Source organism: Narcine bancroftii, chromosome 5, assembly GCF_036971445.1.
Source record: "Narcine bancroftii isolate sNarBan1 chromosome 5, sNarBan1.hap1, whole genome shotgun sequence".
Taxonomy (NCBI): Eukaryota; Metazoa; Chordata; class Chondrichthyes; order Torpediniformes; family Narcinidae; genus Narcine; species Narcine bancroftii.
The window spans coordinates 102,671,413-102,696,987 of record NC_091473.1 but is presented as its reverse complement, the minus strand read 5'-3'; the positions used below and the strand labels follow the sequence as shown (position 1 = coordinate 102,696,987).

The 25,575-nt window shown below is 41.8% G+C and overlaps 1 protein-coding gene across 10 annotated transcripts in view; it reads right to left on the bottom strand.

The window, feature by feature from the left end:
* The window catches only part of patj (PATJ crumbs cell polarity complex component), a 307,050-nt gene that overhangs the window by 67,287 nt on the left and 214,188 nt on the right, over positions 1-25,575 (bottom strand). For all 10 annotated transcript variants that reach the window (XM_069938547.1, XM_069938545.1, XM_069938548.1 and 7 more), the window contains 2 exons: positions 11,685-11,776; positions 2,987-3,056 (listed from right to left, as the gene is read on the bottom strand). In XM_069938547.1, coding sequence (XP_069794648.1) covers positions 2,987-3,056; positions 11,685-11,776 — 162 coding nt within the window. The remainder of the gene's footprint in view (positions 1-2,986; positions 3,057-11,684; positions 11,777-25,575) is intronic.

Sequence of the window (25,575 nt, the reverse complement as noted above, 5' to 3'; positions counted from 1 at the left end):
TGAGAGGTGTAAGGTAAAACATCATGAGATGGGAATGTGTAAGGAGTTACCCTGTACAGGGCTGTAACAAGATGTGAATGCATCCTTGTACTTACAAGATAAGAGAGACATTGATGGATTGAGAGGCAGGAAGCTAGCAGGGAAAGGATAGCAACAGTTTTAGTCATTGGACAAGTAATGATATGATGATGTTCTAAGCACGTATCCAAGGGTATAAAAAATCACCATTTTGCTGATAACGGCAGAATGCATTCTCCGACTAACATGGTTAGTTGCAAGTGTTACAATCCGGTAATAAAGAACAAAGAACCCTGATTTCGACTCAGTCTGGTGTTTGTCTCACTCATTCATGAACAAAGCAGACCTAACAGAGGTAGCTGTAATATTCTTTGTTGGAAGTTCCCATTCCATTGTACTTATCTGATCTGAAACATGCCTACCATTTTTTGTTAAATAGTACAGGATTTTGTGCACATAGTAGTTTGTTATCTCAGTATTACATCTGGAATGGAATATGATACAATCATCCAACATTCTGACAACTGACAGTAATGAAGACAAAATAATTAATGAAGCATGTGATGTTGAGAATACATTGCTGAGAAGTTCCCAGATTAACGAAAATCTAGTGCTTGACCAAACAATCACACCTATATTCTTGCATGAATTATTGATCTTAAACTTGCAGTCCTCACAGATGCTGCATTTTGTTACTAAATATATGTAGCATATTCTACTTTTATTTTGTATTAATAAAGGGTTAGAATTGCAGCTGTTCAGGCCCTTTGGTTTAACAAATTGCTATTCAGACAACTGAACAAGGCGAGTCTCCAGGGATAAGTTCTCAGATGAAGAAAAGTCCATTTAGTAACCCATCTTCTTACAACTGAATAGTTAACAACTAATTAGGGAAATTTTCCTTACTAACAAAGCAATCACAAAAGAAAGTAGAGCAAAACACAATTGGGAAAGAGAAATGAAGAAATGGAGGGAGTGGGATATGGAGAAAATGGGATATGGAGAAAGTGGAAGAGAGGGGGATGGAAAGTGAAGGAGATGGGGAAAGAGGGACAGGGATGAGGGGGAGAAGATGGAGAGAGAGAAGGGAAAGAGGGAGACAAATGGCTAGTTTTAATGTTGTTAAAGAAGAAATATCTGCAGATGTTGGAGTCAAAAACAATACATAAAAGAACTTGAGAAACTCAGGTCATGCAGCATCCATAGGAAGTAAAAGGTAACCAATGGCTTGGACCTGAGCCCTTCATTGGGATTCCAACTGAATTCCTCCAGGAATTTTGTGTATGGCTCCTCTTAAAATAATGTTTGGGCATGATTAATTTCACTATTTCCCATTCCCTCTTCCTTTGTTGGCACTTAGAGTCACAGGGTGCCACAAGACGCACACCACCAGGTTCAGGAACAGCTGCTACCCCTCCATCATCAGACTCCTCAACAACAAATTGAATCAAGGACTCATTTAAGGACTCTTAATTGATTATTTTATTGACAATTTATTGATTATTTTTTATTCTCTCTCTATTGCATATTTTGTTTACATTCATTATCTGTTTACAGTCCTTTATTTGTATACATGTATACATTGTGTACAGTTTCTTTTTGCACTGCCAATAAGTGGTAATTCTGCCTCACCCACAGGAAAAAGAATCTCAGGGTTGCATGGATGTCACGTATGTATTCTGATAATAAATCTGAAACTGAACTTGGCTACTGCTTGAAAGATCTACAAAGGAAACCACTCAATGGAACTTAATTAATAGTTAGCCTTGAACTGACAAAACTGATGGGCTTTTCAGCTTATTATTAATTAGTTGTAGAAACAAACTACTAGTCTCGGCTTGTATAAAGAGATTTGGCATGACAGTTTTAAACCACCTTCTCAAATGGTATATTTCATTGAATATGTCTTCTAATGCAGAGGAATAAACTGAAGAATTGCTTTGTCTATTTCTGTGTAAAATTTTCCACCATTCTTTCTACTCAGCCCACAAAGCCCACCACCTTTGAATGAATTCCTTGTAAAACAGTTTACTATCTGGTGCCATAACTAATTTCTTACTTTCCTCCAAACTGTTAGCTAAGATGGCAGATATTTTATTTATTTGAAGAAGGAGTTGAAATTAAAGCAAACAATTTTGATGAAAAATTCTTTTTAAAGAAAGTTCATGCTCACTGCTGTAACATACAGGTGGAAATTTTGTAGCTGTAGCTTATTAGTGATTTTATTCATTGCTTTCTGCAAATTCATACATCAGTTTTTAAGAACTTTGTACATTGCTTATTTTGCACTGCTAATAACAAAACATCCCCCTTTCCAAAATAAGATTCATATGTAATACAGGGACATTCAATACAATTGGTTGTATCTATAGAACATATTGAGAAAAACACTTTCCTACATAGTTGAAAAGAGATATTTCATATGATTGTTTTCTAGTTTAATAAAATTCATACCGACATTAGTTCTGAACTCTAGAATGATTGGAGTTTCAAAATAAACATGCCTGGTTCTACAAGCGTCATAATTGTTCAGTTCGTTTACTAATAACACTGAATTCAGAGAGTTTCAGGGTCACTTTTATTATGTTGAAACAATGTGCTTAAAGTCTAATTGTATTTAAAATATGCTGACTCTTAGTACTGGTGATGTGAACCAGCATTGATTGCCATCAACTTAGATTGAATAGTCAGGAACAGTTTCAGAAGAGGTCCACCTAGAATTCAACCAAGATTCAGAAACTTTATTTAGCACAACTGGTTGAAAAGAAAGGTCATATTACTTTAAATAGGTGTGTTTTGGGAAGTTTTGATTAATCATTTTAAAAATAATAAAATGAAGAGGATTAATACATATGATTTAGCTCCTAAAATATGACAACAAACTCTTATTATAAGAGCTGTCCCATTAGCATAACAGGGTCTCAAGTCATTTGAAAAGCAACTGAATAGAATAGGTCTATGTCCTTACCTCACTAGAATGGGAACTGGATGGTATAGGATAAGGGGTAACTGCCATTTGATTAACAGCATCTTCATTCCTGCATTAACAAAAATAATTATAGATCTTAAAAGAAATGTTCTTAACATCTGTCAATTGTTTTTGACAAAATATTTGGATGAGCAGTAACTGTATCATCTTGTTCAACTTTAGCATTTAATTGATGTGTAAATGGAGAAATTAAAGTTAATCACACTCAAAATTGTGCAGATATGAGATTTAATAAGAATTGGCCAACATTAAAGTTCTCTATCTTTTTTTTGCAGATTTTGATACTTGTATCAGAAATAAGAAAATGTTCAAATCCCCAGACTGGGCATCACAAAATAAGTAATGCATATTATTCTCAAAAGTTTTTTTCCTCCAACTAAGGAAGAAAGTGATAAGGGAAAGCAAAATATGATGATGACAGAAGAGTCACTTAAAGATTTATTTAACCTTGATGCTTAGTCAATAATGCATCAGCAGTTTGATTGTAGAATTAAGTGTGAGAAAACACTGAGATGATGTGATTTGTTAAATTTGGTGATAATCCCTAAATGTTGCTAAAAAATGTACCTTACATTTTATGGAAATATAAATTTGGTATATGATCAGCTTTCAGTATGCAAGTTTGAAATTTTATATCTCCTTTACATAGTAAACTGAAAAAAATTGCAATAGCACAATAGATGGAGCAATGATAGGACAATGTAAACCCGCAGACTTTTTTTAAAAACTTGATGGAAATAAATGGAACGTTGAAAAAAATAAATCAACATACAGCAACACCATGTGTAAACCAAAAGAAATAAGTTAAGAATTGAGTCACCGAGAGGTATAGCCTTCTGGCCACTGAGTCTACATGACAAGCAAGTATCCATTTACACTAATCATACACAAATCTCATTTTGTTCACCCTACATTCCCATCAACTTCTCCCAGATTCCACACCCATCAACACTCTGCAGACAACTTACAATTATCAATTAACCCAGTAATTTGCATGTTATTTGGGATATAGGGGATACTGAAACATCCATGGTCACAGGGAGAATGTGCAGAGTTCATCGGCTGTCAGGATTGATCCTTAGTTGCTGGAACAATAAAGCAGCAGGCTGGAGTGTAAATAAAAGCTCTCACGACTGGAGGGAGACCAAACGCTTTTATTAGCTTATAACTAAGGGTAGGCTCTCACAGCAGTCTTCAGAAGGGTTCTGGGTTTAGGCGGGAAACCAGGGTTATATGTGAGTAGATGGGGGTGGAGCCGGGAGGCAGAGCCAACCATCAGCACAACACACTACCAGTGAATCCCAGTTCACTGCATTCATCCCTTCCTGTAGAATTTAGGGCCTGTAAATGAAGACAGAGAACATGGGTTCAGAAACAAATGGTTAAAAAAAATACAGTTATTTACAAATTTACAGATTTAATCGGTTCAGGGGTCTGGAGATTGTGGTGGAGTGCCTTAGCACTTGGGGGCTTTGGATTCCTTAGGTCTCCTGGTCCTCTTGTGAGGGAGGAGAGGTGGGCTGGGTTTCTGGCTCGAAAGTGGAGGGGGGTGTACTTTCCTCCTGAACCAGATCCCCTGAGACCCTGACTGGGGGGCGGCGAGAATGAGCTCCGTGACTTGCAAGGCACCTGAGTCAATGGATCCTCTGCTCTGGCAGGTGCCAGATCCCTAATGGAGACAGTGTCCTTCCTGCCATCCGGGTACTCCAGATAGGCGTATGTGGGATTGGCGTGGAGCAGTTTCACCCTTTCCACCAGGGGGTCAGTCTTGCTTCTCCTCACATGGTTCCTGAGAAGGACTGGGCCAGGAATGGTGAGCCAGACTGGAAGTGTTGTTCCCAATGTCCACCCTCTTTGGAAAGTGAATAGGAGCTCATGAGGAGTAGCATTGGTCAAGGTACATAATAGCAATCGGATGGAATGGAGCGCCATAGGGAGGACTTCCTGCCAGCGTGAGTCTGGAAGGCCTTTTGACTTCAGGGCCAGTTTGTCAGCCTTCCAGGTTGCGGTGTTTTCCTTTCTAACCTGCTCGCTCCCCCAGGGGTTGTAGCTAGTAGTTCTGCTGGACGGGATGCCCCTCGCCAGCAGGTACTGATGCAGCTCGTCATTCATAAAGAATGAGCCCCGGTCGCTATGAATATAGCTGGGATACCTGAACAGGGAGAAAATGAAATCTAGGGCCTTTATGACTGATGAAGTAGATGTGTCTGGCCATGGAATAGCGACCGGGAAGCGGGAGTACTCGTTAATAACAGAGAGGAAGAAAGTGGAGGGGAAAAGTCCCTTAAAATCAACACTGAGCTGATCGAAGGGGCTGGATGACTTGTTCAGGGGTGCCTTTGGGGGGTGGTAGAAGTGCACTTGCACTCCGCACAGACCTGGCAAGACCTGGTCATTTCCCTGACGTCTTCCATGGAGTAGGACAGATTGCGCACCTTGACAAAATGAGCCATGTGGGTAACCCCTGGATGACAGAGCTCATTATGCAGAGACTGCAGTTGGCCGGTGTGTGCAGAGGCGCAGCTTCCTCTGGATAAGGCATCTGGAGGGTCATTAAAGGCTCCTGGCTGATAGGCAATGTCATAATTGTAGGTGGAGAGCTCGATCCTCCACCTAGTAATCTTGTCATTCTTGATTTTGCCCCTCTTGACATCACTAAACATGAATGCGACTGAGCACTTGTCAGTGAGGAGTGTAAATTTCCTACCAGCCAGATAGTGTCTCCAGTGCTTCATAGCCTCTACAATGGCTCGAGCCTCCTTTTCCACCAATGGGTTCCGGAGCTCGTGGCCTTGTAATGTCCGGGAAAAAAATGCAACTGGCCTGCCCATCTAGTTGAGGGTAGTGGCCAGGGCTACGTCTGAAGTGTCGCTTTCCACTTTGAAAGGCACATTCTCGTCCACCGCGTGCATGGCAGCTTTCGCAGTGGTTCTGGAAGTAGTTAGCAGCCATTTGGGCTCCAGCAGAGAGGAAGAAATTAATGGCTTTTAAAAGAGGGCAAATCTTATCAGTGTATTGAGAGATCTACTGGGCGTAATATGAGAAAAACCCCAGGCATGTCCTCAAAGCCTTTGTGGTCCTGGGGATGGGGAGCTCCAACAGGGGGCGCATCCTATTGGGATTGGGGCAAATGATGCCATTCTCCACCAATAGCTGAGGATTGATAGACGTTTAGTCCTGAACATGCACTTGTCAGAGTTATAAGTGAGGTTCAGGGCTCTCGCCACGTGGAAAAAGCTCTGGAGGTTGGCGTCATGGTCTTCCAAGGTGTGGCTACAGATGGTGACATTATCGAGGAAGAAGAAGGTAGCCTTCAACCCATACTCATCCACCATTCTGTCCATCTGCCTCTGAAAGACAGAAACCCTGTCAGTGATACCGAAAGGGACCCACTGGAATTGACAGAGACAACCATTAGTCTCAAATGTCATATATGGACGATCCTCAGAATGGATTGGCAGCTGGTGATAAGCAGCTTTCAGGTCAATGATCGAGTAGACCTGATGCTGCATAATATTATTCACCATGTCTGAAATTCAAGGGAGGGGGTATGCATCAAGGAGTGTGTACCGATTGATAGTTTGGCTATATACTAACCTGGACTTATTTTCCCCTTTTACCACTACCACTTGCGCTCTCCAGGGCCTGGTGCTAGGTTCGATGATACCTTCTTCGAGCAGACGTTGTGTCTCAGACTTTATAATATCTCAGTCTGCTGTACAGATTCGGGAAAGGGGGAGGGTCAATATTCAGTGTGGAGAGGCTGTGTGGGTTCTGATTTTAGGGGCCCTCCATTCTGAACCGTTATGGGGGAAGGGGACCAGAATACTCCCAAGGACACGCTTTTAAGGTGTCACAGGAAGTCTAGACCCAACAACACCAGAGCACACAATTCATCAAGTGTATACAAGCAAAATTTAACAGAATTTCCCCCCCCCCTTTCAAATGACAAGTGTACCATACAATGTTGATGGACACGCGTAGAATGCAAATGAGATTCGAGAATTATTCGATAATTGGAAGGATACATCTTCAGATTGTATCTTTGCATAGTCCATGAGTCTATGAAGCTTTCAGTAGAGCCTGTATCAATAAGTCATTTAGTGGAATGTCCGTTTACTTTCACAGTCACTATGAAGTTGCTGAGCTGGTGAGGTCTGTCCTGATCTAGGACCATCAAGGCTAGGTCCCTGGAGACTCCATGCTCCTTGCTTGAGTGGCCCAGACCGTCCTAGTTTGTGCTGCGTGGGTAAGATGGTGTTGACCTTGTGGCACAGCAAGATGGCCACCCTCCTTCTTCCTCCGATGATGATGGTGGCAACGTTTGAATTTAGCCTTTTCATGCTCTTTCCTCACCACCACCCTCCATTGGCGTGTTCCGCAGCAAGTGGGTTTGGGTGAATTTGGGGCAGACAGCTTGGGGCTGGAATCGGATCCGGGAGTGGTGCAGGTTGCGGCCTTCCCCAGGCTTCCCCTCGCGACAAACCCTCATCAATGCCTTTCTTGACACAGCTGGAATGCACTGAGTCTTTTGCTGGGCAACAAGGTTGTGGATGCTGGCTCTTGCTGCAGAAAAAACCACTCTCTTGCATGGGAAGTGGCAGCAGTTATGGCAGGGATAGCAGGAGCAGCTGGTCCTTGGAAGGGGTCACCTGGGTGAGCGAGTTCACTGGCTACGAGGTCGTCATTCTTGAGCTTGGCCTGTTCCAGTGAATTGGCCAGCATGACATGGCTAGCCAGGTCTTTCTTGCTCGACTCGAACAGTTGCTGCCTCATGTACCTCGAGCGGACCCCCGCGACTAGAGTGTCCCAGATCTGTTCTTCCTCACAAATGCAGCCTGTAGCTGCTTTGTACCTGCACTTCTTGGCAAGTGTCCACAAATCCAGCAGGTAGTCATCAATGGTCTCTCCTGGCCACTGGCGACGTAGAGCAAGTTGGTGCCTCACTAGGAACTTATTTTGCGACTTCAAGTACCTAGCCTTCAACACTTCAATAGCAGCGTCATATATAGAGCAGTCCCTAATAACTGCATACCCTTTTATTCCTACTCTCGAAACGAGTGAGGACCTCCTGAGTTCATCAGTGTTGAAGATGTCTCTGGTCACATTCAGGTCGGCCTGTAAACAGTCTAGCCAATATGTGAACTCCTCTGCCACGTCAGCGGACAGAGGGAATAAGCTAATAAAATTGTAGGGTGAATAACAGCTCTCACGACTGGAGGGAGAACAAATGTTTTTATTAGCTTATAACTAAGGGGAGGATCTCACAGTGGTCTTCAGAAGGGTCTGTGTTTAGGCAGGAAACCAGGGTTATAAATGAGCAGATGGGAGTGGAGCCAGGAGGCAGTACCAGCCATCAGTGCAACATACTACCAGTGAACCCCAGTTCACTGCACAGGCCCACCAGCTGCACAAATGTGTCCCAAAACTCAAATCATGTCCTTTGTACAAAATGATATTTTTGTCATAAAAGTGTCTCGGTGAGTGCGCCTCAGTAAATAAAGCTCAAGATGAGGTACATAAAGATGGGACTAATATGGATGGATTCCCACTGATCGGCATGAACATGGTGGATTGTTTGGCCTGTTCAAGCTGTATGATCCAATGACTATAACTGAAACAAGTCAGCATTAGCAGGTTATTGCTGTACAAATATATGAATTGAGCATATGCAAATGAGAATGTATGAATTGGATCTCGATAATAAAATAAAAAGAGAACATCTTTGTTTTTAAAACAATTAGAAGCAATATTTGTCAGTGCAGAAAATGGTGAATGAAAGGACCACTAGGTCCTTTAAACACTTTAAGTGATGCTACAGGCTGTGGTTTTTAATTAAATCTTTAGCACTACTGCTGCTATTCCTAAATGCTGTTTATTTAACAGAAACTTCCCAAACATGTATGTCTAGATCAGCAAAGCATCGAGTTAACTTAATATTTAGGTATGCAAGAATCCAGGAAGTGTTTTTTTTACAAGTAGGTAATCAATTAGGAAATTCTGCACAATACTCACCCATGTGCCTTGGTAAATACCATTAAAACTAAAGGTTCAATCATGAAATAACTCTTTTATTGTAGATGCCAATGAGAGAGAGAGAGAGAGAGAGAGAGAGAGAGAGAGAGAGAGAGAGAGAGAGGATGATACAATTGTATCATTAATTAAATGGCAACCTCATCCTATTGCAATTCTACAAACCTCTGGAAAGACAGAGTATTTTGTTGAGTTCTGTTCATCTCATTACAGGAAGGATGTGGAAGCTATGGAGAGGGAACAGGAGATTTATCAGGATGTTACTGGATTGTAAAGCAAGTCTTATGAGGCAAGGTTAGCAGGGGAAACTTAAAAGAGGTCTACAAGATTAGGAGAGGCATAGATAGGGTGTAGAGCCAGCACCTGTTTCCCAGGGCAGAAATAGCAAACGCCAGAGGACATTTCTACAAAGTGAAGGGAGGGAAGTTTAGGGGAGACATCAAGGGTAATTTTATTTAAACGCAAAGAGTTGTAGATGCCTGGAATGCCTTGCCAGGGATGGTGGTGGAGGCTGAAACATTAGGGGCATTTAAGAGATTCTTCGACAGGCACATGGATGGAGGAAAAGTGGAGGGTTATGGGTTAGGAAGAGTTTAGTACTTTTAGCACAACATCGAGGACCAAAGGGCCTGTACAGTGCTGTAGTGTTCTGTTCTGTTCTATCAATTCTTCCCAAACTCTATATATATTTGAATATACTGAATTGCAAAGAAATACAACTAATTATATTGTACAGAACTATCAAATCCCTATCACAAAATACTGAACTGATTAAATATATTCATCTGTTTCCTCTGACAATCTCAGGTTACTGAAAAACATGTACAACATGTTATTCAAATAACTGGAATAAATAATGATGGACTGGTATGGTATACAACCTTTCCATTCATTTACTCAATAGATAACTTTTTTCTGTATCCATGGCATCAAATGTCATTCATGGGAAATATTTCAAAGATTAAAAAATAACTTTCTTTTCAAATTCAGCATGATCTATATTCATAATATGTATATTTAATTCTTGACACTATTTTAATGAATAAAATGCTTTAATAACATATGTGTCAACAATACCAAAAGTATTTTAAACTGAGTCAAAAACATCCAACAGAAGAATTTAAACAATATATCAAAGCGTGTATGTGTATTCATTGGAAAGAAAGATCAACAGTGGTGACCAGTACCCAAATTAGAGTTATGCATATGCATTGGGAATAAAACATATCAATTAGAAGGTCAAATAAAATTACTAGATATTATACAGAGTTATCAGAGACTAGGGATAGATTTTATGTACCAAAGAGGCTTGTGAGTTCATGACAATTAAAAGTAAAGGTTCCATTATTGTCACCTAATACTACATTTAGAACGTAACACACATGAAATTCTTTAACTTTGTCCAGTGCCCCTCAAAGAAAGAAGGTCCCAGCGAGGAACTAACTTATGACCCCTGGTTTATAAGACCAGTGCTGTAACCACTGAGCTAACAGAGTCTCATCTGCTTCACTCAAGCCACATCAACATGCTTGGGTAGGTGAAGATATCAAGTTTGGTCACTTGCTCACCCATCAGTTTAATCTCAGAATGGGGTTTAGACCTTCTCAAGGTAGGAGAGGGATGAAGTAGACAATTTGTATGTCTCCTCTAGGCATTATGTAAGTTTCTTTTTCAGAAACTGAAACCACAAGTTTAAGATGAAATCTCTTTCTTTCTTCTTTGGCTTGGCTTCGCGGACGAAGATTTATGGAGGGGGTAAAAAGTCCACGTCAGCTGGAGGCTCGTTTGTGGCTGACAAGTCCGATGCAAGATGCAAGATTTCAAGATGAAATATAGACTTGTGTAAATAAAGAACCAGACCTTCCTGATCCAGCCCCAAAAATAGAATAACTACCTGTGGTCCACCATGCCACTTAACTGGCCGGTCCCTCTTGATCTTTTAATTCCAAGACACTACCAATATCATCTATGGTGAAAAGGACCTGTGGATGCCCTGTCCTGAAAAATCTTTGACTGTCTTTGTCAATTGGCAAATTTTAATATAAAATTTCCTGGAATTGACTGTTACAATGGCTGCTGGGGAATGGCTACATCTTGATGTAAATTATACAGAAATTATTTCTCTGCTGGGGAATCCACAGCAATGGATTAAGTTTTTTTTTTTCCGTATAGAAGACTGTGGATGTCAGGTCAATAGATATATATCAGGGAGGAATTTATCATTTTACTAAGTAAGGATAACAAGGAGTATAGATTTACAGCTAATTGGATTCAGAAATGATCTGCCTGGATGGAAGAATAAGTTGAAAGAGCAAAGCTCTGGCTCTCTTTTTATATCCTTCTGTATAGAGAGGCATTTAATCATGAAACTATTTTTCAGAAACAGCAGGTTCCAATTGGGCAAGTTTAATCTGGTTGATCTATTTCAGGTTTTGCTGCATTTCAGAGATTGATCTGTGTCCCGGTATATCCATGACGTGATCTTTTCATCAAAGTGTATGTAGCAAATTTAGAGTGGGAGATATAAAAGAAAAGTAGGAGGCTATTTCAAAAGGTCAAACATCCATTGTGAAAAAAAAAGTTGCTAAGAAATAACAAATTGTTAATTAAGTTTTGTTTTAGTTAATGAGAAAAATGCAGCTACCTTATCAAAACTATCTTGACATTTATTGGAGCATTCTTTATTATTGCTGATGCATTTTGATGGCTTCTTCCATAAAGTATCTGGTTGTTGATCTGAAATTACAAGCATATAATGGTTTACAATTACAAATAATTACAAGACAAAAGAACTTCAAAATGGTTCAATTTATAGTGTTTCAAAATGTAATACATCAGTAATTTTCTGAACAGTTGCCATTTTCAGCATTAGATAATGGAAATTGCTTCTCTGTACACTGACTTCTGCTCACCACCCTCACAGTTAATCATTACAACAAATACTTCTGTGTTGTCTTCTGCCTGCTGACAAATTCAACCACACAAATTTGGGCACAAGCCATCCTTGCATAACTGACAAAGTTTCTGCATCAAGTTGCATGGAATAATACTATTTCCAGGGCACTAATCATCTTGAGAGCTTTGCCACAGCATTTGATTCTCTTGAGAGCTTTGCCATAGCATTGGTTCATATTGTTCTGGGATTCGCTCTGCTGCGTTGATATCCCCATAAGCAAGATTCAGTGGTTCTCAACCTTTTCCTTTCCACTCACATTCCATTTTAAGTAATCCCTCTGCTATAAATGCTCTGTGATTAGTAAGGGATTCCTTAAGGTGGTAGGTGAGTGGGAAGGGAAGGTGAGAATCACTGCTCTAAACCTGATTGTTACTGAAATATTTTTCTTGAGAAAAATGATCATTGGCTCATTTCCTTTGGAGTTATGAAACCATGCACATAACGAGTCAATTAGGTACGATTGAAACTGTGGTTTTCAACCTTCTTCAGTCACCCACATACCATCTTAAGCACTCTTACTAATCACAGAGCACCACTGGCATAGGGAATACTTAAGAGTGGTATGTGAGTGGAAAGAAAAAGCTGCTTTAATTGTTCTAGCATCCCTCCTTGAGATTACTTTGACCTCTTCCACATTCTCCCTGTAAGATCTAGGCTTGAAATCCACACCCTCCCCAAGGTTCATGGGATCTTCTGACCCTCTGACCATTCACCCCCATGATATCCTGACGGAGACCACAGTTGCCAACACCAACTTTCACTGATTATCTCTCCTCTTCCCATGAGCTGAAGTAGCAATTAAAATGACTTTTCATTTTAATAGAGTGTATACACCTTGGGAAGATAAATCCCCTTTAAAGACTGTCCCTCGGGTCAAGGGTGTCTTGCATCTACTTCAGTTCTGTGGACTCTCAGGTGATTAATGAGGCCAAAGTGGGATTTACAGACTTCAACACAGTGACTTTCCCTGGAGATGATTTGGAGGATTTGCAGAATACAGCATTGGTAGTTCCTCTCCAGTGCTTTGAAGTATCTGATACAGGTAGTCCATGCTTCTGACATATACCAGGGGGCAGGGATCACAGCCTGTTAATAGACAATCAATTTAATGCAGGGTGTTCTATCTTTGTCTTTACTTGATTCCTCGAAAACCAAAAGATGCACTGGACTTTTGAGACAGTGGTGAACATCATCATTAAAGGGATGGTGTCCAATATATGGAAAATTGTTCACGTTTTCCAGGATCCTTTTGGGGATATTGATTGTAAGGATGGTGGAAGTGACAGATAATCTACTTTTCCAGATGTTCAATGTCGATCCCAGTCAATGGACAAAGTTTTACCTGAATGTTTTCACTTTGATCCTGACCTATTTTACTCCAAGCTCTCAACCTTTGGTCACCTGTGTTGCTCCAATAAACTCAGGTCATCTTCCAATCAGGCACTTTACAACACCTTGGATTTGACATTTTAGCTTAACAATTGCAGCCTCAGCATCTTTAATTCAGATTGTATTTTCAGTCATATACAGCAGACACAATATTTTCAGCTGCAAGTTTCAATAAATGATTTTGTTGTTCCCTTTTAAATCCCTCCAGGCAGATCTTTTGTGTCTTATGTCCCGTTACCTCTCTATTTCAACTTGCTCTATTACTTTTGGGTGAACCGTCATCAAAGGGACAGCAGCGGTTTAGAATCAGCACCACCTTCTAAAGGTAATTTTAAAATGGCCAATAAAACATTGCCTTGGCAGCAATGCTTTTGTCCCAGAAATAAAATAAATAAAAATTCTTTTTGTTATTTAACTCAATGCCTGCCATCCTATGAAAGTAATTTCTTTGGTTCTTTTTTCCTCTTCCCATTCTGTTAAAACTGATCCTCGATTATTCACAGGGCTGACAAATGTTCATTGACCTCCACTGTTAACTATTTCTCTTGCTGCAGACACAATGTGACCTGAGTGCTTTCTTTTTATTCTGATGAGGTTTATAATGGCCCAGTGTAAAATTTAAAAAAAAATAGATGTTCAGGATGTATATATAGTCCTCCAACTTTCAGTTGATTAGATGTCATGTAATATGGGAAATTTAGATCCTTTTAAAGATGTGACTAAGGATTTGCTTATTATCCAATACTTACTTGTCTTTTATTTAAGTTCTTGATATTAAGTTCTTATCATGTAGCTATGTTTTTTGTTCCCTTCACTTAACATATTAATGAAGTTAAATACTGCTTTCTCTTTTTCTTTATCTATTTGCTGCTTTATAAAGTGAAGACAATAGGATTATGCAATCAGTGAACTGAATTACTGTATGCTTTCTATAAGAGGGACTCCAAAGGAAACAATGCTATTTAATCATTCCTGCACAAGTACATCCTGGGCTTACATGGTCCCAGTCTAAGAATGGTGGACACTGATGCATCTTTCAAAGCAATCTTTTGCTGTGATTATGATAGAGAAGGTGACTTTGTAATCCCATGCCAATCAGAGTTGGTTTTAGAGTGAAAAGAAAACATACTGTAGTGGGACAACTTAGTTGTTAGTATGATCAAGCATTAAAATTGCGTAAAAACTTTCACAGGGTTGTGAAGTTCAGTTTTCCCCAGTCCTTGTCTTTCAGTATGTTCTGGAAAGAGGCTGCAACAATGCATCACCCTTGTCACTGAGACTTTGCTGGGCTTTTCCTGGTGTGGAAGGTCAGTGAGATTGGCCCTTGCATTAAGGGCAAGTAAGTGCAGGCAGTGGGGAAATATTTCAATGTCTTTATAAGTATTACAGAAAATTACAGAACAAGATAAACTTAATGCAAATAAGACTCACATGTTTTGACAGATTATACTGATTTTCAATTTATTTGCTTTTGCTTTTTTAAAACAAAAGAGGCCAATCACATAAGATTGTTATTAAACAAGGAGCAAATTGGTAGCAGAAACTTTGATTCGTCTCAGACTCCAAATCTCACGGGGGTCAATGGAAGTAGTCAGGGTCATCAAAATCCATATCCAATTACTGCATCACCATTATACGAGATCTGTTACACCGGGTACACGTTTTATCGGAATGATTCTTCAGTAAGTCATACATCTTGTTGTACAGTAAATTTTTCTAATTGACGCAGGGAGAGGATTAAATATCAAAAGTATGTCAACCATTCTGATCTTAAAACTAATTTTTAAATTACTTTCCAATTACTGGAACAGGATATGGTACACTGAATTGTAATCTGAAGAACAATATCCTGGGGTCTAGAAATCTAGGTTCATCTATAACACATGGAGATATCCTTTTACATAATTGCTCTATAGATTACACCAAAATTATTCTCAGTCCCCAGTGAATGTCAGTATCAAATGGTCATGACTTAGTTTTAGTAAGTAATTACTGATCTGAAATATATTATTTGAATGGGCGAAAGCTGATGTTTCTACCTCAGATGAAGCTGAATTGATTCCATTCTATGTTCAGCTATTACCTAGTTGGAAACATCATGAACTTTCATTAACAATATGCAATGAGTAACATTACTTGGATGCTCATAGCCAATATTGTAACTCTCCTTTAGTTAGTGATCAATTTACAATAGTACTATTATATCAAGCAAAATCCAACTACATGAAAGAAGAGCTGATATTGGCATACAGCTTCAGTCTGAATTAAGTCTTCAATTAAATTTTATTTGAGCAGCTATTAGTCAAACATGAAGTAAGCAGAATTATTTAATTGTAAAGGTTATGAGAAAGTCTTCAACCAGAAATATTAATTGATTTTCCCTTCCACAGATGCTGTCTGATGAGTTGGGTGTTTCTAGGATTTAAGAGTTTTTATTTCAGCTTCCCAAGATTCTCAGTAATTTATTATCAAGATGATGTTCAGAGTTCAATTTCCGATAGATAACTTTTCAATATTTTTTATTAACATTGAAATTTCACATCCAAAAGTACAGAGTACTTATGTTAAAAGTCAAAAAGATACAGGAGCACTTAAATCATATCATTTCATCCAAGGTACCCCACATTTTGATCAAACAGATTATATTGTACTGATATTTTAATATTTTATTATAAAAAAGGAAAATCTAAATCCACTACCAAGAAAGAAGTAGTTTGGCCAAAAAAGGAAGATAGAATTCTTATCAGACTGATAAATTACCTCACAAGTCAATGTTGTACCTTCATAACAAATCAAAGATTCTGAAACTAATTCAAAAAAAGGTCCCCACAGTGTTTGAAAATGTAGATTCAAATCGGAAATTGAGCATGTAATCTTCTCTAAGTTTAAACATGACATGACATCACGTAACCATTGAGCATGATCAGGTGGGGTAACATCCCTCCATCTGAGCAACATTGCCTGCCTAGCTGTAACAGAAATAAAAGCTGATACATGCAGTTCAGATGCCATTAAAGTTATGTCACTCTCTCTCTCTCTCTCCAACATTACCAAATAAACAGTTAAGGGATTAGGTTTAAAATGAACTTTAAGAAGTGCAGATAAAGTTTAAAATACTTAATTCCACTAATTTTGAAAACTCTGAAATGTCCAGAACATATGAATTAATGAAGCATCTCCATTGTTGCATTTATCACAACAAGGAAATACATCCGCATAAAAACGAGATAGTTTGACTTTGGACATGTGAGCCCTATGGACTACTTTAAATTGTAGGAGAGAGTGGTGGGCACATAAAGACTAATTATTAACAAATTTGAAAATTACATACAAGTTTCTTCAGAAATTAAAAGCTGTAGGTCCTGTTCCGAGGTTTTTAAAATTTTATCTGTGGGAGCCTCTCTTATTCCCAACAACATATCATAAATATTAGATATTGAACTATTATAGAAGGTTGTAAATTAAAAATTACATCAATTAAATTCTTATCAGTCCTCTTAGGAAATGCATGTAATTATGATCATAAAAAATCTTTAATCTGTAGATAATGAAAAAAATTAGTATTTAGTAGACAGTACGTAACTGAAAGTTGTTCAAAGGAAATGAGACTCCCCTAGACAAATTAATCTTTCAAACATTTAATGCCCAATCGAAACCATTCTTTAAAAGTTTCATCAATCATGGAAGGTTTAAAGACATAATTGGAAAAAATAGGATTAGAGAGAAAAAATTTCATTAAACCAAAATGTTTTCAAATTGTATCCATATCCCTCAAAGTATGTTTAATCACCAGATTATTAGTTAATTTACTTAAAGATAGAGGAAGTGAGGATCCAAGAAATGAGAGAAAATTTTGTTCCAGAATTAATTTCCAAGACACCCATATTGGACAGTTTTCACGATTAATATAGAACAATCAGAATGTAAGATTTCATACACTGGCTGCCCAATAATAGAACGTAAAGTTTTTGTCAATGGACTTTATTTAGGTGAGGATGTTTATTCTTTCATATATAAGATAATAGTGAGTCAAGGGAATTAAAAAAAGACATGAATAAAAACAGGCAAAGCCTGAAAATGGAATAAAATTTAGGTGACACTGCCACTCCATTATCAAACCGACGTCTGAGGCTGCAGGCCCCCACAGGATCAGGAGTTCATGGTGGCCAGGAGCACAAAGAACTCTGGCAGGCCCGTGACTTCAGAGGATGGGTGGTTCTAATTGCACGACAACTGTAATTATTTAAACTTCTGTGAAGATTCCATTAAACATTAAGTTTTGTTGGTTCAGCTCAGAGACAACATCTGTTGTGATTTATTTACTGCATCACTCACTACATCGGTGTCCCCGACGGTCCAAACGATATTTTGGACCTCACTATGGATTCGTAGAATGCCGTTGCGCTCAAACTTCCAGTATTTTGGACCTCGCAGCCACAGGTCTGGTTCAAGCAGGCAGAGGCCAAGTTCCATCTGTGGCAGATTACTGCTGACGTAACAAAGTACTATATCATTGCATCGCTGGACTAAGACACTGTTAGGCGTATTGTTGATTTCTTATGCCAGCCTCCAGCCGACGACAGGTATGAAGCCATCAAAGTCCTGCTCATATGTATTTTTGGCATTTCCCGATGCAACAGGATGCTGGTGATGTACAAGATGCTGGTGCTCATGGATGGACACAAGCCCTATCTGCTTTTCGAGCAACTTTTTCTCGAGCAAATACCAGAAGACATCTGTTTGCTGCTTGCAGACAAAAAATTTAATGACCCCCGTTGCTTAGCAGCCAATGCTGACAAGTTGTCGCATGCTAAACAGCATGATAAACTTACAGTTAGGCGTTTAGCGGTGCCTCGGAAAAGGGCACAAACCCTGCCACTTCGGATAACGATGTGGCATCAGACTTAACCAGATTCAGTGCAAACAGAGGAGTGGTGCTATTACCATCAGAGATGGGGACCTGCAGTCTGCCGTTGCCGTCCCCCCTTCACGCATCCGGGAAATACCGAGGCCGGCCGTCAGTTGTGGCCATGAAGGATGGCCACAAGAACAACCTCTTTTTCCTCTGGGATCGATACTCAGGCTGTTGGTTGCATGTCCTCCCCATAAGATCCCTAATAAAGGCTGAAAGTCCTACTCTCCCCCCTTGTACTTGCCTTGGACATGTGCCAGAAGCATGTAGAGGCATGCTGGGTTTTCTAATTAATAAGGCCTTTGACTCTTGCTTCATGTCTGCGGATGATCATTGATGGCGCTACAATTTATTAATCAGAATTTTAAAGTGCCATGGACAAGGCAATTTGATTGGAGAAGGTGGAGATCGATCCAAAGGAACCAGAGGCATCTGTAAATTTTGATATGTGGCTACACTGTTTGAATGCCCTCCTGAGGCGCCATGGAATCACAGTTGATAGTGATTGGTACGACCTGCTCTTCACAGCTGTGGGCTACCGAGCGTACCAAATAATTTGTGACTGCACTGGATACGAAAAGGCAATGGCCCTACTCCAACAGTGGTACGGAGCCCCAAGGAACGCGATGCATGCATGCTTGCAGTTGGGTTCCCGATGCCAGGATCCGGGTGAGTCAGTCAACGATTTCGTGAGGGCCATGTGGGAGCTGGGGCGAGCCGGCAGGTGCTGGGACGAGATTGCAGGTGCTGAGACATGACTGCAGCAACCTACCAGGAGGAGCTCATCCGCAACGGTCTAGACGCTGGCTTTTGCCTCCATCTCATAAGGGAACTACTCATGGAGAAAGGCGATCGGTCCCTACAGGAAGTGGTGCAGATGGCCTGAGCGACAGAGTCTGCCCAAAAGAACACGGAGGCCTACTCAGCGGGCTACACGGCCGCCAGGTGGGGAGAACAGGTGATGCCATCTTGGGACTCAGGGCCCCTGACTGCCGCTGCCACCGCCGAGTATGTGAGGTGCAACTACTGTGGCCAAAGCAAATACCCGTGAAACTACTGCCCGGCCCATAGCACAACCTGCTCAAACTGCCGAAGGAAAGGACACTATGTAGGGTAGGTCACTCTAAGATCTATTCTAGCAGGACCACATGAGGACCGCGACCTGTGTCATCATCTTAGGCCGACCCACTTCGGCCATCATTTCCGGTTGCTGAGAAATCAACTTCTGGACCAGGGGCATAATGACATGGAGGGACGTCACTTCTGGCTTCACTTCCAGACTCCACCCCATGTGATCCATGGGAGCGCCATCTTTGCGATCTCCCAGGTGGCCATCTTGGCCACAGACATCCCAATGACATAGCAGCAGCGACTTGGATAGCGAGCTGACATTGGCTTCATCATGCTGGACCAAAGTAGACCATACCAGCTGGAGCGATCGATGATTGACATCGAGGTAAACGGTCACACCGCTGGTTGCCTGTTCAACATGGGAAGCACTGAGAGCATCATACATCTGGGCACGGCCAAACATTATTCTCTGACCATGTCCCCAGCCAAGTGCAAAGTAGCACTAGGCTCCAAATCCCTCTCTGCGGAAATCCACGGGAGCTGCACCATGACCATAACTGAGGGGGGCACGAAATACAAGAACTTCAAACTGGTGATGATGCCCAACCTCTGCGCGCCTGTCATATTGTGGATGGATTTCAAGTGCCAGTTTAAGGGTGTGTTGATGAAGTTTGATGGTCTCCATCCCCCACCCCCCCACCATCAGTAATAACCAGTTTCGGGAGGCCCTGTCCAATCCCCCAAAGAGGCCCAATCACACGCTCAAACGCCAGGTCAGGTACCTGACCTGTGGTCTGGCCACCCTCTGGATCCCTCCACCTCTGCTGCTCCAAAACCTTACCCCGGACTGCAAACCTGTGGCCACTAAGAGCAGACGATACAGGCCCGGGGACAGGGAATTCATTAAGACAGAGGTGGAGTGGCTGCAGGAGGAAGGCAATAATAACACTGAGTAACGGTCCCAAGTAGTGGTGGTGAAGAGTCAGAAGCACCGGATGTGGATAGTCTACAGTTAGACCATCAACCGGTTCACCTTACTGGACACCTACCCTTTGTCCGCATAGATGATATGGTGAATGAGATTTTCTCTACCACAGACCTCAAATCGGTGTATCACCAAATTGCGATTCGTCCAAAAGACCGACCGTACACTGTGTTTGAGGCCAATGCCCAACTCTACCATTTCCTGCTGGTCCCATTCAGCCTCATGAATGGGGGTCGGAGTTCCAAAGGGAAATGGTCAGCATGGTGGATGACAACAAACTAAAGGCTACATATCCATACCTGGACAATGACACCACCTGCAGCCATGACCAGAAGGAAGACGACGAGAACCTGCAGTGGTTCCTCACCACCGCAAAGACCCTCAATATAACATGCAATAAGAAAAAGTGTGTGTTTAGCACCAAGTGGCTGGAAAACCTAGGGTACGTGGTGGAGCATGGCATCATCACCCCTGACCCCGAGTGCATGCACCACCTTCTGGAATGACCTCTGCCACAGAACCCCAAGGCTTTAAAAAGGTGCCTGGGGCTCTTCACATATTATGCCCAATGGATCCCCAACTATGCAGACAAGGCCCAACCCTTGGTGAAAACCACTACCCTTCCCCCACCGGCAGAGGCCTGTAAGGCTTTCAAGGGCATCAAAGATGAGATTGAAAAGGTGGGGATGCACACCATTGATTAATCCGTCCCATTTCAAGTCGAAAGTAATGCCTCCGACTTTGCTCTGTCCGCCACACTGAACCAAACAGGCAGGCCAGTGGCAATTTTTTCTTGCATCCTCCAAGGTCCTGAATGCAGGAGGGGTGAATGTAGTGGATCATGGAACTGTGGGCATGTCCTCACTGGGCTGGGCAGGGAGGCTCACCTTCGGTACCTGTAACCCCTCCCCATAAGATCCCCTAATAAAGACTGAGAGCTGTCGTATCCTCCCTCATAGTTGCCTTGGACGTGAGCCAGCAGCATGTAGAGGCATACCTGGGTTTTCTGATTAATAAAGCCTTTGACTGCTTGCTTCATGTCTGCGGGTAGTCATTGATCACACGACAAGGCCCAGACACACATTCAGGAAAGATGGGCCCTCCTCTTACGTCCAACAATAACAGCAGCATCCGATAGTACGGGTCACGGACAATTCCGAATCATTGCAGTTCAACTGGTCCTTCACCATCGATGAAGTATCACAGCCTCTCTCGGGAGCTGATTTTTTGCGAGCACACTCCCTTCTAGTAGATCTCAAAGGTCGCCACCTAGTTAATTTGAAGACTTGCAAGTCCTTCACCTTGTACCCCACAGTGTTGCTTGCACCTTGCCTTGGTAATGCTCTCAGACAATGAATATGCCAGAATCCTAGTGGAATTCCCCATTATTATTACTCCACAGTTTTCGATGGCCCAACCAAAACAAGGAGTACAACACCACATTCCGACTCATGGATGTCCCCTGCATGCGCAGAGGATGCAGGACAAATTGCGACTGGCTAAAGATGAATTTCGACACATGGAGGAAATGCAGATTGTTCGCTGCTCAACAGCCCTTGTGCATCCACCACTGCATATAATACCTAAGGCGTCTGGAGAGTGGAGACCCTGTGGAGACTATCGGTGTCTGAACAACTTCACTGCAGCAGATCACTAGCCAATTCCTCATATACAGGATTTCTCTGCAATCCTTCTCGGCACTAAGATTTCCTCCAAAATTGACCTGGTCCATGGGTACCATCAGATCCCAGTTCACCCAGATAACATTCCTAATACTGTCTTGATTATCCCGTTTGGGCTATTTGAATTCCTCCGTATGTCTTTCGGTTAAAAAAAATCATAGCCCAGACATTTCAATACCTAATGGACATAGTTATCCGGAGCCTAGATTTCTTATTTGTTTATTTGGACGACGTCCTTATCACCAGCCACTTGCGTCTGCAGCATCGGACCCATCTCCGCCAACTAAGTCAGTGGCTAGATGATCACGAGTTAGCAATCAACCTGGCCAAATGCCAGTTTGGGCTCACATCAATCGGTTTCCTCAGCCACCACATCGATCAGCACGAAGCGGTTCCACTACCTTCCAAGTTCGAGGTCATTTGCAAATTTCCAAGACTCTCAACCATTAAAGGCCTGTAGGAGTTTGTTGGCAAACTTTTACCATCGTTTTGTGCCAGCTATAGACAAGGATGTTCAGCCACTTTTCAAACTCTTGTCTGGACAACTCAAGGAACTGAAATGGAATGACGAAGCCACAGCCACATTTGAGACTGCCAAAGGAGCGCTAGTGTGAGCCATTATGCTCATGCACCTAATAAGGGTTGACGTGCCAACGGCTCTGACGGTGGATGCATCAGGCACTGCGGTAGGCGGGTTCCTGGATTAGCTCATCAACGGCATCTGGAATCCCCTAGCTTTCTTTAGTTGTCATTTGAGACCACCGGAGCAAAAGTACAATGCTTTTGACAGGGAGCTCATTGCCCTCTCCTTGGCTGTATGGCATTTTCGCCTTTTCCTTGAAGGCAGATGATTTACGGCCTACACGGATCACAAGCCGTTGACTTTTGCCTTCGCCAAGATGTCAGATCCGTGGTCAGCATGACAACAACGAAAGCTCTCCTACATTTAGAGTTTACAACTACGATAAGAACAATCGAGATGCCGACATGCTGTCCAGCACCACCATCACTTCCCTCCATTCACCTGCTCCCGATATAGACGACACGGCTTTGGCAGCAGCTCAGTAGGAAGATGAATAGGTGGCCGCATATCGCACTGCCATATCGGGACTGAAATTGGAGAACATACGTTTTGGACCAGCAAATGCCTCCCTACTTTATGACATATCCAGTGGCCAACGGAGACCTATTGTACCTGCTGCGTGGAGATGTTGGGTGTTTGATGCCATGCACCGTTTGGCTCACCCTTTGATTAGGATGACAAAAAGGCTCATGGCAGGCATATTCATGTGGCATGGCCTGCTCAAGCAAGTCGATGCTTGAGCAAGGATGTGCATCCAGTGCCAGACCTCAAAAGTTCAGCGCCACACCAAAGCCCCACTATAGGTTTTTGCACCCACGCAACACAGGTTGGATCACATCCACATGGATATCGTTGGCCTATTGCCCCAGCCAAGGGCGCTACTCACCTTTTCACAATAGTAGACAGGTTCACGAGATAGCCAGAGGTTGTCCCGCTCTCCGACACCTTTGCATCAGCTTGTGCAAGAGCCTCATCGCCAATTGGATAGTGTGTTTCGGACTACCCGTGCATATCTCCTCTGACAGAGGAGCTCAGTTTAAGTCCGGCTTATGGTCCACAATTGCACCGTTACTGGGCACGCAACTGCATCTATCGACAGCCTATCATCTCCAGTCCAATAGCTTAGTGGAATGTTTTTACTGTCATATGAAAATGGCTCTCATGACACGTCTAAAGGGACCGGATTGGATAGATAAACTGCCGTGTGTACTTTTAGATATTCGTACTGCACTAAGGGAAGATCTAGGTACATCCTCCGCAAAATTGGTTGACAGAGCCCCCCTAATGATCCCAAGTGATTTCATTCCTGCAGCAAGTGGGCAGCAGGAATCTCCCACTTCAGTACTCACACGCTTAAGAGAGAAGGTGGGTACACTGGCATCTATACCAGCCACCCAGCATGGGTCTACGACTTCATACATTCCACCTGAACTCAAGACTGCCTTTGTGTACTCCTGCACAGGGATGCTTACAAGATGCCATTGCAATGGCCATATGAAGGTCCTTTCAAGGTGGTACAGAATGACAGATCCTTGTTTGTTATAGACATTGTCGGCAGGCAAGAAAAGGTTTTAGTAGATTGCCATAAGCTGGCACATGTGGACCAAGAGCAACTGGTATGGGTGGTATACCCCTGGCACAGGGGGAGTTCACCAGCCCATTCTAGCTGTATAGCTGGGACTACGGTGTCACCTCCGAACTCCTATTCTTGGGGGGTGGGGGGGCAAGGTTATGTGGCGAATTGTACCACTCCATTATCAAATCCGTATCTGTAGTTGTGGGCCCCCGCAGGATCAGGATTTTCTGGTAGCCAGGGAACACAAAGAACTCTGGGAGGCACGTGACTTCAGAGGTCTGGTGATTGTGATAGCTAGTGCACCAATTGTAATTATTTAAACTCCATGAAAATTCCATTAAAATGCTCTGTTGGTTCAGCTCACAGACAACTTCTGTTGTGCTTTATTCACTACACCACTCGCAACAATATAAGTTGATTCAACCAACCAATTATAAAGAAAAGGCAACCAATTTATAGTATCCCTTTCACATATTTGATTAAGATGAGAAAATGTTCTCTGAATAAGTTTTTATGGTTTTCAGTAATTGTTACACCTAAAAAGGTAAATTGATTTCTTATATCTTTAAAAGGAAGGTTAATATTTATCGGTGCCAAATTATTCAAAGGAAAAAGTTCACTCTTATGAAGATTTAACTTATAACCTGAAAATTGACTGAAATGAGAAATTAAAGAAAGCATCGAAGGCAATGGTCTGAAAATTAGAAATAAAAAGCAATAAAACATCAGCATAAAGCAAAACTTTGTGGGCTGTGCTTTTCCTTAAAATGCTAGTAATATCAATTGATTCTTAAAAAGCAATAGCTAAGGGTTCTAAAGCCATGCCAAAAATCAATGAACATAGAGAACATCCTTATATGGTTCCAAGCTGAAGTCCAAATGGTTTAGAAATCCAAAAATTACTAAGAACACAGGCAGAAGGGGATAAATACAGTACAGCATAATTTTGATTCTCTCAAAGCAGATTCTCCAAAATCCTCAGTTATCCAAATTTTTTCAGAGCCAAACTGACTGGGGACCTCAGGATCCTGGCGGCGGCAGCAGCGGAACTCGGGCTCCTGGCAGCGGCAGAGACCTCAAACTCCTGGGCAGGAGCGGAATTCTCGGGCTCCCGGCATGAACAGGGTCTCGGTGGGGAAGTGTCGGTGATTAGTGGTGGCCAGCATTTTTTTTAAAGTGAGAATTAAACATTATTTCAATGCTTAAAAAGCCTTACCTTGTTGGTGTTGCTGTTTAAACACCGTTACAAGTGATTTGCTATTAGTATTGGGCTGCTTTTAAAATTGACCAGTTCTCCGAAAAAACGTTTATAGGTCCGTTCCCGACCATTTCAGATAATCGGAGCTGTACTATAACTTAATCAATTGAATAAAGCCAGCCC